The sequence below is a fragment of the Notolepis coatsorum genome (assembly GCF_963971535.1).
Source record: "Notolepis coatsorum genome assembly, chromosome: 3".
Classification (NCBI taxonomy): Eukaryota; Metazoa; Chordata; class Actinopteri; order Aulopiformes; family Paralepididae; genus Notolepis; species Notolepis coatsorum.
In genome coordinates this window covers 160,419,741-160,432,949 of record NC_140167.1, presented here as the reverse complement: position 1 = coordinate 160,432,949, position 13,209 = coordinate 160,419,741, and the positions used below count along the sequence as shown (strand labels likewise).

Genomic DNA, 13,209 nt, shown 5'->3' with positions numbered 1-13,209 from the left:
TCATTCACATGCATACACATTCATACGAGGCAAGTAGGTTAAGTGTCTTGCCCAAGGACACAACGGCAGTGGGATGGACATGGGCTTGAGCGGGATTCGAACCACCAACCCTTCGATCATTGGACGACCCGCTCTACCCCTGAGCCACGCCGCCCGTATATACGCCGTATATATTCCCTCCCCGCCGTATGTATATTTCCCTCCCACCCACCCACCCCCTCCTAATGTACAGTCCCCTCCCCATCATATGTATATACTCTGTCAGGATCTAGGGGTAACAGTACTGTATATTTGAATACCGTTATGTCACAAATGTATCAGTACTAAATACCTATATGTCCCTATGCCATAAATGTCATGTATGTTGTGTATGTCATAAATGTCTATATGAATTGAAAATGGGGGACCCTGATGGAAACAAGACAAACGTCTTTCTCAGGTCTGCATCCCCTTAACAATTGTATGTATTGAGCCGTACTGTATTGTACCCATTCTGCAATCTGTTAAATAAAGTTTTCATTCATTCATTCATTCATTCATTGTGAGAGTAAAAAGTCCTGGGTCAAAAGTCAAAAGTCCAGGAAGATTACCGGAGTTTATACTGTTGCTCTGTGCTCAGTGATGCGTTATACAGTCTGATGGCTGTCAGAATGAAGGACTTCCCGTGCCGTTCAGTGTTGCATCTAGGGAGTCTTAGTCTAACACTGAACGTGCTCCTTCTGTCAGCCAAGTCTGTGTGTAGTGGACGGGAAACGACAAAGAGACTTTTTTTTGCCGGGAATAAAAGCGGCGCCCCGTGTCAAACCTACAGCCATGTTCACTTTTATTTAGAGAGAAAAACTACACATGTTTACATTCAAAGGCACAGTATTGTGTTGTGACATTTGTTTTCAATAGGTTGTCCACTAGGTGGCGACACAGGCATTCTAAAAGCACGATCCACTGAGGGCTCAACCACAGGGTGAGTAAAATGGTAAAAAAAAAATATTTATATAATTATCTCTCTTTTATCCAAAGCGCTTTACAATTTGTTCCTCACATTTTTGCCCGTTCACTCACACATTCACACACCGATGTCGGAGGCGACCATGCAAGGTGCCGACCGACCTGCTCATCGGGAGCAGTTAGGGGTTAAAGTGTCTTGCTCAAGGACACTTCGATACGCTGTCCGGGAGGAGCGGGAATCGAACTAGGAACCTCCGGATCACCAGACGACTACTCTACCTACTGTCGCCCCCGGGGGAGGGGGGGGGGGGGGGGGGGGCTCAGAAGTCACTTTGTTTTTTCTTCATCTTGACCCTCCCTGAAGAAATAGGGGGAAATACTGTACATGACCCTCCCTCCACAAATAACCATGTTTTCTTTTCAGCAGCTCTATAGGTAACTCTGTTGGTCCACAACCCCCCCCCCCTCTAGTGGCCACAGTTTGTTTACATGGAGATCAAGTGTGTGTCTGTGAAGGTGTGTGTGTTTAGGTGTGTGTGTCTGTGAAGGTGTGTGCGTGTGTTTGTGTAGGTGTGTGTGTGTTTAGGTGTGTGTGTGCAGGGGTGTAGCTCCAGATTCTGGGCCCCATGAAAGAATGTATTTGTAGGCCCCCAGTGAATGCGAGCGCGCGTAAGCGCGTGAGCGGAATTCTTTTTGGCAATTTTTTTATTGATGAAAACCCATAATATGGTTTTTACCTATACATTCGGATCAGCAGTTCAGCACCTGCACTGTTGGTGGGTGAGCCTAGTAAAGGATGTCGCATTGCGTTCATCTTCAATGAATGGACCAATGCAATAGTCTACCAAAGCCCCCCCTCTCTCTATATATATCTCACACACACACACACACACACACTTCATAAACAAACATAGTATCAATGAGAGCATCAATAATACACCTGAGTGATGTCTAGTAAAAAAAAAAAAAAAAATAATAAATTGGGCCCCCCCCCCCCCCAGTGCTGGGCCCTTGGAATCATCCTAAGCTACCCCCCCCCAGCTACGCCCCTGTGTGTGTGTGTAGGTGTGTGGTTGTGTAGGTGTGTGTGTGTGTTTAAGTGTGTGTGTTCATGCCATGCCAATTGGTTAAAAGGGAGCGTGGCAATGGGAGTGGCCTATCGCAAAAAACACATTTCCAAATGGATTCACAGACTTGCACAAGATGTTGTGGAAAGGTTGATCATGAGCCAAAGAACAGCTGATTAACTGTTAAATATAAATATATACACTATACGGTATACAGCACTATTGTACATGCTGTCATACAGAGTTATATGGGTAGACTATAGTTTGAGGTAGGTAGTTAAGATTACAGTGTAAGGCAGTTGTAGAAAGCAGTAGGCAGCTATAACTTGAGTTTAGAGTTGGTAATGTACGGTAACAGAGTCTAGACAGTTTATGTTATCTATAAACATAACATGTGGATGTTATCTAAACACATAACATGTGGATGTTATCTAAACACAACAGGTGGATGTTATCTATAAACAACATGTGGATGTTATCTATAAACACATAACATGTGGATGTTATCTATAAACACAACATGTGGATGTTATCTATAAACAACATGTGGATGTTATCTAAACACATAACATGTGGATGTTATCTATAAACAACATGTGGATGTTATCTAAACACATAACATGTGGATGTTATCTATAAACAACATGTGGATGTTATCTAAACACATAACATGTGGATGTTATCTATAAACACATAACATGTGGATGTTATCTATAAACACAACATGTGGATGTTATCTATAAACACATAACATGTGGATGTTATCTATAAACACATAACATGTGGATGTTATCTAAACACATAACATGTGGATGTTATCTATAAACACATAACATGTGGATGTTATCTAAACACATAACATGTGGATGTTATCTATAAACACATAACATGGATGTTATCTAAACACACAACATGTGGATGTTATGTATAAACACACAACATGTGGATGTTATCTATAAACACATAACATGTGGATGTTATCTATAAACACATAACATGTGGATGGTATCTAAACACATAACATGTGGATGTTATCTAAACTAGTAATAGTGCAATAGTGCAGTGCAATAAAGCATTAGAATATAATAGACATAAAATGAGCACATAAAGTGCAGACATAAAAAATAAAATAGCAGAATAGAATAGACAGTACAATTATGCAACAGTGCAGTGCAATAAAAGGTAAAATGGAACGGACCAATTTTTAAATGAAGGAATCAGGACAGTCACTGCATGGAGCCGGAGAGACAAAGGGCCTTTATTAGACTCAACAAAACCCCTTCAGTGGCTCGAAGCACACAGAGAATCACACACCAGCAGAGACAGCTGGGACTTGAACCACTGATTACCAGGCAAGAAGGCTTTCTGTCTTCACTCCATGACAGGATGACTTGGACCAAGAGGGAGTGTTTTGATTGGACGCTTGGAATGATCCGTCTGCGATGGGGAGCTGAGGGCGTTTGGTTTGGAGTCTAAACAAGGGTGTGTGGAAGATTCACCACCAAGATCATCAAAGTAGGTGGATTTTTACATATCTGTAGATAGTATATCTATATCTGTACATACTATATCTATTATCTGTAGATACTATATCTATATCTGTACATGTCTGTAGAGACTATATATATCTGTACATATCTGTAGATACTATATCTATGTCTGTAGATATGATATGTACATCTGTACATATTCCTTACCTACTCTTACTAGTTACACTGCTGGCCAGTATGACTTACTACAGTACCATGGTGTCTTCAGATTCGGATTCCTTTATTAAGCCATTTGTGTAAAAACACATTGGTAATTGTTGCGGCATTAGTGTATGCATTTTTTCATTATTTTTTTCACAGTAACAACAACACAGACACAGGACAAAAACAGTGCAGTGGAGGATTGATAATTTAAATACATATATATATATATAAAGTGTAAAGTGCAGAGTTCCAGTAAAGACCAGTGCAGTGCAGTGTCATTGTGCCAGTGTCACTTGGGGGCGGAGGACCTGAGGCATTGATCAGCCTGGCGGCAGAGGGGAAGAAACTCTGTCTGTGACGAGCTTTCACAGCCTTTGGGATCCTCAGCCTTCTCCCAGAGGGGAGCATCACTGTATCACTGTACATATTAATACTGCAACTCTGTACATACATCTGATTAGCACCATTACTCAGTAGTACTAATTTATATATTGTATACCCAGTTTAATCACCTGCACATTGTATATAACTTTTGCACTTTACAGTTACATTTGCACTAGTCTGGTTGGATGCCAAACTTAATTTCGTTGTACTACTGTACTGTATGATGACAATACATTAATCTAAGCTAATGTAATGTAATATAATGCAATCTAAACTAATGTAATCGAATGTAATCTAATCCCAGACAGAGATGATGGACAGAGGGGAGGGTGTGTCTCCTCCGGTGGACCCGACTCGGGAGGAGCTGACAGCCCAGTTAGTGGAGATCATCAGTGGCATCAAGCGAGGGGCTCTGCGCTCCCTGGAGGAGGCGCTGGAGGAGGTGCTGGAGCAGCAGGAGGAGGAGGGAGACGACTCTGTCTTCTATGATGAGGAGCAGGATCAAGCTCCTCCGGACCCTAAAGGAGCCGCGCCATGGGCCGTTGGTGCTGGGGGGGGAGGAGGAGGAGGAGGAGGAGGAGGAGGAGGAGGAGGAGGAGGAGGAGGAGGAGGAGGAGGAGGAGGAGGAGGAGGAGGAGGAGGAGGAGGAGGAAGAAGAAGAAGAAGAACTGTCTGGCAGGAGAACAACACAGGAGCTGCTCTCATTACCGATGAGGCGGCACGGAGGGAGGTGTCTGGCCTCCTTCACCGGGACAATCTGACAGACTGGAATAAGGAGCATTGCGAGCCGCAGTTGCCCCAGACAGAACCCCTGAAAGAGCAGACTGTTGTTGCAGACCCAGGCGTAGGGCAGAGTCTGGCCCACGAAGAGCCCTCCAACGCCTGGGGAGAATCCCCTGCAGGATCCCAAACACAGCCAGAGCAGAGCACACAGTCAGGTGAGACATGTAAGAGAACTACAGGATGCCACTGTGAATTGGGGAAATAATATTAGTTGTAAAAACCTGTATTTGAAAATAAATAAATAAATGCAATTCACGTTTAATGAGAATCCCACAGACTGTGCTTGCAACAAGGACATCACTTTGATTAACACCTTAGTATCTACAGTATAAAATCTATGTTCTTACTGCAAGAGCAGTCGTGGGATTCTTTCAACTCGACGTTCTTCATTCCAGTGCAGTGAGGTTTGGATGCAAGTGTCTCTGTTTTTGCCCCCATTCCCAAAACTGTGTTTGTTTTCTTCCTCCTATATCCGACCACGGGCACCAGGTGTGGAGGAGATGACATCATCACAACAACAACAACAACAACAACAACAAACAGGGGTGCAGACATCCGAGGTCGCGTCCCCGGACGTGTCTGGAGACGACAGGGACCTTAATAAGAGTGACGCGGAGGCCCCGGAGTGGACGTCCAGCGGCGGGGCGTCTCATCGGACGTCTCCAGGCGAGAGATGGGACCAGCTGGACCGGCGGGACTCCCAGAGGTCCATGTCGTCGTCCTCCCGAGACGACCGGTCCCGGGCCCCCGGTCACACCATGGTGGACCACGACACCGCCTGCAGATACAACACCATCTCCTACCGCAAGATCCGCAGAGGCAACACCCGGCAGAAGATACAGGTGTTCGAGTCCAGGACCGTTCATTTATAAGTTTGATTTTATTTTATTGATGGATTAAAAACACACAACAAGGATCCAAAGGATAACATGAGAAAGAGTAAAACCCTTATTTCCGTCATGGTCCCAGGGCTGTTAGGCCACAACAAAAAAACACGACAATAACACAACACTCATACATTTAAAACATTATAAGACTAACCTATCGCTAAAATTGTATACCCCACAATAACTAAAAACTGATTGGAAACCCATTCCAACTATAGGGGGCTATTCTTCTATTCTGTCCATGAGCCACTTCCTGACGCTTCTCTTGAAGCTGTGGAGGCTCAAGCTCTGCTTGATGGGGATAGGCAGCTTGTTCCAATCCTGGGCTCCAGAGAAAGTAAGGGAGCATTGGCCCAGTTTGGATCGGAAAGAAGCAGGCTTCAGGTTTGCTATGCTTGCTCTAGTTCTGTGGTTGTGGGATTCGTTGACCGGGGTGAAGTAGTTTTGGAGGTATCTAGGGGACCTTTGGTTTATAATATTGTGTACTATGTTCAGTCAGAGCTGGGTAACTCTGGCCTCTATAGGAAGCCAGTTTAGCTCCTGGAAGTGACTCCTCCCTATGTGGGTGCGAGGGCCAAGACCCATTACCACCCTTACTAGCTTATTTTGGGAAACCTGAAGCTTCTTTTTTATGTTCACTGTCAGGCCCTCGAACCACGATACGCTACCATAGTCAAAGTGGCAGAGTACTAGTGTAACTGAGGGGTACAATTCCCTGACTGTATTAATCAAGTACTAGTATCATTAAACTATTACCGTCTATGTACTACTGGCCAATACTGTACACAAGTATATTAGATTAGAACACTTCCACAATAACACGGTTTTCCACACAAATACTCGTTTACAATATTTATTACATAAAGGAATATTAGATTACATTACTTTGAAAGCGCTTATAAGGCAAATAGAATGTGCAGGCAAATCAATAATGAATACTAAGTAATTAGATCTAGGGATATTCTGGGAAAGGGGGTACTACCGGTTGTAAGCCAGCAGAGGGAGGCAAAGCTCTATGCAAGTCAATGGTTCACGGAGGCGATATCACCCCTGTGTGGTCAGCGGGGATAGGCAGCCTGGTCCCAGGGTGCGCGCCTTGCAGGTGAAAGGTGGAAGCCTCTGGTACGACAGAGACGGGCTTGAGTGATGTCCCCACGGGCACGTAGATCCCACAGCAATGGGTGTAGACGGTTCTCTGCTTCCAGCAGCTTGGTGAAGAATGAAGAATAATAATCCTTGCCGGGAAGTGGCACTGCTGGCGGGGTGTAAATCCTCCGTGGTGCTGCTGGTCCGGTGTAAATCCTCCGGTTGGTCCGTGGTTCACAGTTGAACTTGACGTTACTCTATCCTATCTGCACGCGGCTATAAGTGCTCTATGTAGACGCACAATTACCCACTTCACGTGGTCTTTGACTCGTAATGAAGGTTTACTAATAAATAGCGAACGATACATTGAACAAATGTATTAGGATAACACGAGACTATCTTGGGGCAATGCGAGCCCTGCTCTGCCCACGTTGCGTAGTGGGTGAGACGTTGCTTGGATAACTGGAACTGAACGAGACTGAACGGGACAAGGGACTAAGAGACTAAGAGGAAGTTCTACTTTACTTGCGCCATATATATATGCGCTGTGAACAAATAGTGCCATTCGTATTTTGGTAGCCGTATTCATGGGCAGAAGCTGGGCATGTACAGACATATCTCGTCGGTACCTTTGAAGTCAGCTCTAGGGGGTAAGGCAGTGGCGCCAGGGGATCGCTTCCAATAGGAGAACGAATATTATGGTCTGTCCTGCTAGACTAAAGGGATATTCAGTGCATATTGTACAAGGAATATACAGGGGATATCAAACGATATACAAATATTATACATGGGATCTCAGGCAATAAATATATATATTCGGTTTAATCTGACCCTTTGTAACAACTAGGCTATTTGCTAATAGTTCCCCGTTTAGATGCTACTATTTCTGGTAGTGTGTAGTCAATTCAATATTGTATAACAAACAGGAATAATGATCATTTTGGTTTAGAGTCCCGTCTAATACTGACACAATCTAGAAACATTATTGATGAAATTAACTTGAAATTAGCTTTTTTATATAGCGTTTTTATCCAAAGCGCTTTACAATTTGTTCCTCACATTTTACCCAATCACTCACACACCGACGGCGGAGGCAACCATGCAAGGTGCCAACCTGCTCATCGGGAGCAATTAGGGGTTAAGTGTCTTGCTCAAGGACACATCGACACGCTGCCCGGGAGGAGCGGGAATCAAACCGGAAACCTCCGGATTGCCAGACGACTGCTCTACCTCCCGAGCCACTGTCACCCCTTCTAGCTCTACCTCCCGAGCCACTGTCGCCACTTCTAGTACATCGCTTACTGAATAACTGGCATGTACTACTTGAAGTCACATGTATAAGGTCTAGACTATTGTATATGTAAGGTATATCATGTATAAGGTCTATACTGCATGTAAGGTCACATGTATAAGGTCTATACTGCATATAAGGTCACGTGTATAAGGTCTATACTCTATAGTATATGTAAGGTCACATGTATAAGGTCTATACTCTATAGTATATGTAAGGTCACATGTATAGTTCAAGTTCAAGTTCTTTAATAGTTGTCATACAGAAGTACAGAATACTTTCATACAAAATGCTTCTTACTGTTACGCTCCAGAGACTGTGCTAGACAAGATAGTATCAAATAACATAATAACATAATATAGCATGAATTTAGAAGAAGAAAATGAGGTCAGTGTTCGGTATAGACATATGTACAATGTTCTGAGTTACCATATAATATACAATACACAATACTATGCAGTGTACTAATGTACAGTACTATCTAGTGCAAAGCAGAAATGGGATGAGGTACAATTTTAGGTATACTATAAGGTCTATAGTATATGTAAGGTCACATGTATAAGGTCTATAGTATATGTAAGGTCACATGTATAAGGTCTATAGTATAAGTCTATCATATAAAGGCCATACTGTATGTAAGGCCCATGTGGAAGGCGAGGGTTGTAAAAACATCAGATAAGAGCATATTATTCAGATCTGTTGCTAAGCAACCAGGGGAGTAATTTGTGAGACTCATCTAATCTCTGCAAGGTATCTGATTATATAAAGCAAGTATTTGATCAGCAGATTAAATAATAAGAGGCTTGAGGAAAAGCCTACTAGCTAATATTATCACTAAGATGTACCTCGCCTGATATATTCTCTAAATAAGCACTGCAATTATGAAGGTAAGTCTGTTAGGGAACTATAAGAGTCAGTATCTCAAATGTACATTTGTTCAGCCAACTAATATTTAAACCAGTGTGTTCCGGGTCGATGTTTTAAGTATAATAAACTTAAAATGTCACAGCACAGCTCCAAGATTACCCGTTTATTTTTCTTTAATTCACAGAGGAGTACAAGCACATGTCCTGATGGATTAGAAGACATTAATGTACAGTAAAAAATAATAAAGAACGTTATCATAACTCATCTTTATTCTCCATCAAGAACATTTGTATCCCACGGATGAGTGTAAAGACTTTGGTCGTTGAACAGTGAGGCTATCGCAGCAGAGAGATCACAGAATCGTTGACCCAGCAGCCCCCTCTAGTGGCGGAGACGAGCACCACACACACAGACGGTCTTCACAACCAGACTGAACCCTAAACAACTGAGCAGTTAAAAACAAAGATGCAGAGCAGCCGCTTCGCCCAAGTACCTCGACAAACAGTTTTCAATCAATCAATCAATCATATGTTGTTTTATTATCCGCAGGGGAAACGCTCCGGGCACAACGCATGCGTTTTAATTTGACATCAGGTTTCATTCCAAACAAAGAAGAAAAAAACACAAAAAAAAACAAATAAAAAAATACAATTTTTTTTTTACAATTAAAGCTGCGAAACGTGATCCTCAATCTTTGGCAGTGAAAACAGTATGCAGCCGTTATCATTCCTCATGTGGTCAAAACGGAGCGGAGACCGAGCAGAGTCTGTAAACTGGAATTAGGAACATCTGTGGTCCATTTAGCAGAAGGTCTGTACCGAGTAGTGAACCAGACCAGAAGACAAGGTGGTCCATTTAGCAGAGGTTCTGTACCGAGTAGTGAACCAGACCAGAAGACAAGGTGGTCCATTTAGCAGAGGTTCTGTACCGAGTAGTGAACCAGACCAGAAGACAATGTGGTCAATTTAGAGGTTCTGTACAGACTAGTGAACCAGACCAGAAGACAATGTGGTCAATTTAGAGGTTCTGTACAGACTAGTGAACCAGACCAGAAGACAAGGTGGTCCATTTAGAGGTTCTGTACTGACTAGTGAACCAGACCAGAAGACAATGTGGTCAATTTAGAGGTTCTGTACAGACTAGTGAACCAGACCAGAAGACAAGGTGGTCCATTTAGAGGTTCTGTACTGACTAGTGAACCAGACCAGAAGACAAGGTGGTCAATTTAGAGGTCTGTACTGACTAGTGAACCAGACCAGAAGACAAGGTGGTCAATTTAGAGGTTCTGTACAGACTAGTGAACCAGACCAGAAGACAAGGTGGTCCATTTAGAGGTTCTGTACAGACTAGTGAACCAGACCAGAAGCCAAGGTGGTCCATTTAGAGGTTCTGTACTGACTAGTGAACCAGACCAGAAGACAAGGTGGTCCATTTAGCAGAAGGTCTGTACTGACTAGTGAACCAGACCAGAAGCCAAGGTGGTCCATTTAGAGGTTCTGTACTGACTAGTGAACCAGACCAGAAGACAAGGTGGTCCATTTAGCAGAAGGTCTGTACTGACTAGTGAACCAGACCAGAAGACAAGGTGGTCCATTTAGAGGTTCTGTACAGACTAGTGAACCAGACCAGAAGACAAGGTCTAATGTAAACTGAAAGATAAACACCATTATGTTATTGAAATACCACTGTGCTGGTGCTGATCTCCTGGCAGCTGTGGCCAAATAAGGAATATTGGGCAAATAAACACATTGCACATCCCAACAGAGCGTCCCCTAGAGGAGCGGAGTACACATCTGCCCCGCCGTAGGTCAGGTGCAGGATGAAAATAGATATGAAGAGGTAAAGGTAGGTTCCTCCCCCTGGATGACAGCTAGCGACGCTCCAATAGGCCACGTTGAGTCATTTGCATTGGGTTGAAACATTGCCCGTCTAAAAAAAGGTTTTGGGAACTGGAATCCTGTGATATATTGCTCCGATTTCGGGCTTCAAAATAACATCCCGGCACCTCCTCCTGGTAGAGTGTCACAGCGCAGTGTCACAGACAGTCTTGTATCTGAAGGTGTCACAGACAGTCCTGTATCTGAAGGTATCACAGACAGTCCTGTATCTGAAGGTATCGCAGACAGTCCTGGATCTGAAGGTATCACAGACACAGACAGTCCTGTAACGGAAGGTAACACAGACAGTCTTGTGACGGAAGGTATCACAGACAGTCCTGTATCTGAAGGTATCACAGACGGTCCTGTATCTGAAGGTATCACAGACAGTCCTGGATCTGAAGGTATCACAGACAGTCCTGTATCTGAAGGTATCACAGACACAGACAGTCCTGTAACGGAAGGTATCACAGACAGTCCTGTATCTGAAGGTATCACAGACAGTCTTGTGACGGAAGGTTAAGGCCACCAAGTGTCTCTTCAGCTCGGAGACACGTCCCGTCGTTTAACCGTAGTAGTGAGTGAACTGCCACTTCTGCAGGGCGTCGTTGACGTCACATTCGCTGAGGCGGACGGCAGGTTCCTGTAAAACAGCTCCCGGTAAAACGGCTCCCTGTAGGACCGCTTCCAGGCACCTGCGACCGGGAACGCCCTCTGCGCGGATGTGTTCCGCCTGGAGAGAGAGAGCGGGAGAGAGAGAGCGGGAGAGAGAGAGCGCGGGAGAGAGAGAGCGGGAGAGAGAGGTTCAGTGTGACAAATAAAACAAAACTTAAACTTAAAAAACATACTGAGTGTGGTTTACTATTCAGTTATTACTGGAGATCAAATATGATTCATGTTAGTCGGGATACTGTGGCCTGTAAACAACACCTTGCCTTGTTGTTGGGTTTCAAGTCAAGTCAAGTCAAGAGTTTTATTTGTCACGACATACAAGTATACAATGAAATGCGGGTGGTCTTGCCCGCAACGATGTGCAATACAGTGGTACAACATATAATAGAATCCAATAAAAAACAACATTGTGCAATAAACAGGTAACAGGTAACAGGTAACATGGTGGGACATCTCGGTATCTGTACATAGTTATTTACAGGGCATATAGGACATGCTAGGTAGCTTTGATAGTGCAATACACTGTTACTGTTGTTATACTAATTTAAAGTGACCTTTCCTTTTTGGCCATAAGTGTGGGCGTGTGCGGCATGAGTGTGTGTCTGCTCATGTTAAAGTGTTAAAGTGGCTGCTAGTGTGTGAGCGTGCACAGCGTGCGTGTCGTGTGTGTGCTCATGTGTGCTTGTGTGTGGATAGATCAGTGTTCTGTGGCACTCAGTGTTCATTGTTCAAGGCTCTGATGGCCTGGGGGAAGAAGCTGAGCCTAAGCCTCTCTGTCCTAGTAGCTGGGGTTCGCAGGCGTCTGCCTGACCTCAGCAGCTGGAACAGGCTGTTATTGGGGTGGTGGGGGTCTTTCATTATTCTGCAGGCTCTGGATTTGGTAGTCTATGTGAGTTCTGGTGGGTTTGGTAGTCTATGTGAGTTCTAGTGGGTTTGGTAGTCTATGAGTTCTGGTGGGTATGGTAGTCTATGCAAGTTCTGGTGGGTATGGTCGTCTGTGAGTTCTGGTGGGTATGGTAGTCTGAGAGTTCTGGTGGGTATGGTAGTCTATGCGAGTTCTGTAGTCTATGTGAGTTCTGGTGGGTATGGTAGTCTATGCGAGTTCTGGTGGGTATGGTAGTCTATGCGAGTTCTGGTGGATTTTGTAGTCTATGTGAGTTCTGTAGTATGTGAGTTCTGGTGGGTATGGTAGTCTATGCGAGTTCTGTAGTATATGCGAGTTCTGGTGGGTATGGTAGTCTATGCGAGTTCTGTAGTATATGTGAGTTCTGGTGGGTTTGGTAGTCTATGAGAGTTCTGTTGTATATGAGTTCTGGTGGGTATGGTAGTCTATGTGAGTTCTGGTGGGTATGGTAGTCTGTGAGTTGTGGTGGGTTTTGATTTTTGATTTGAAATCTTTATTTCGAACATGTAAATGAATACAAACAAAATCAATAACTAAACAAAATCAAAACATAACTCAAACAAAATAAATAACTAAACAAAACATAACTCAATTTACATGTTCGAAAAGGAGTAGGAAGAAGTATACGCTTATTTAATCCTACCCCTTTTCCACTACTCAAATGAGTGTACTAATTTAAAACATCTAAAATATATATATATATATGTATATATATGCAAAAAAAAAAAAAAACTATATTATGTAAAACATGA

General features: G+C 43.5%; 2 protein-coding genes across 2 annotated transcripts in view; one reads left to right on the top strand and one right to left on the bottom strand.

Annotated features, from left to right (window-relative positions):
* Window positions 1-4,400: 4,400 nt before the first annotated feature.
* LOC311226033 (E3 ubiquitin-protein ligase arih1-like) overlaps window positions 4,401-13,209 on the top strand; it is a gene marked incomplete at both ends in the record, with an annotated part of 246,642 nt that continues 237,833 nt past the window's right edge. Inside the window, one exon of the mRNA XM_084311413.1 lies at window positions 4,401-4,748. Within this exon, the coding sequence (XP_084167539.1) occupies window positions 4,401-4,748 (348 nt within the window). The remainder of the gene's footprint in view (window positions 4,749-13,209) is intronic.
* galnt5 (polypeptide N-acetylgalactosaminyltransferase 5) overlaps window positions 8,473-13,209 on the bottom strand; it is a 73,163-nt gene continuing 68,426 nt past the window's right edge. The window contains exon 10 of the mRNA XM_084310685.1: window positions 8,473-11,614. Within this exon, the coding sequence (XP_084166811.1) occupies window positions 11,447-11,614 (168 nt within the window). The 3' untranslated portion in view covers window positions 8,473-11,446. The remainder of the gene's footprint in view (window positions 11,615-13,209) is intronic.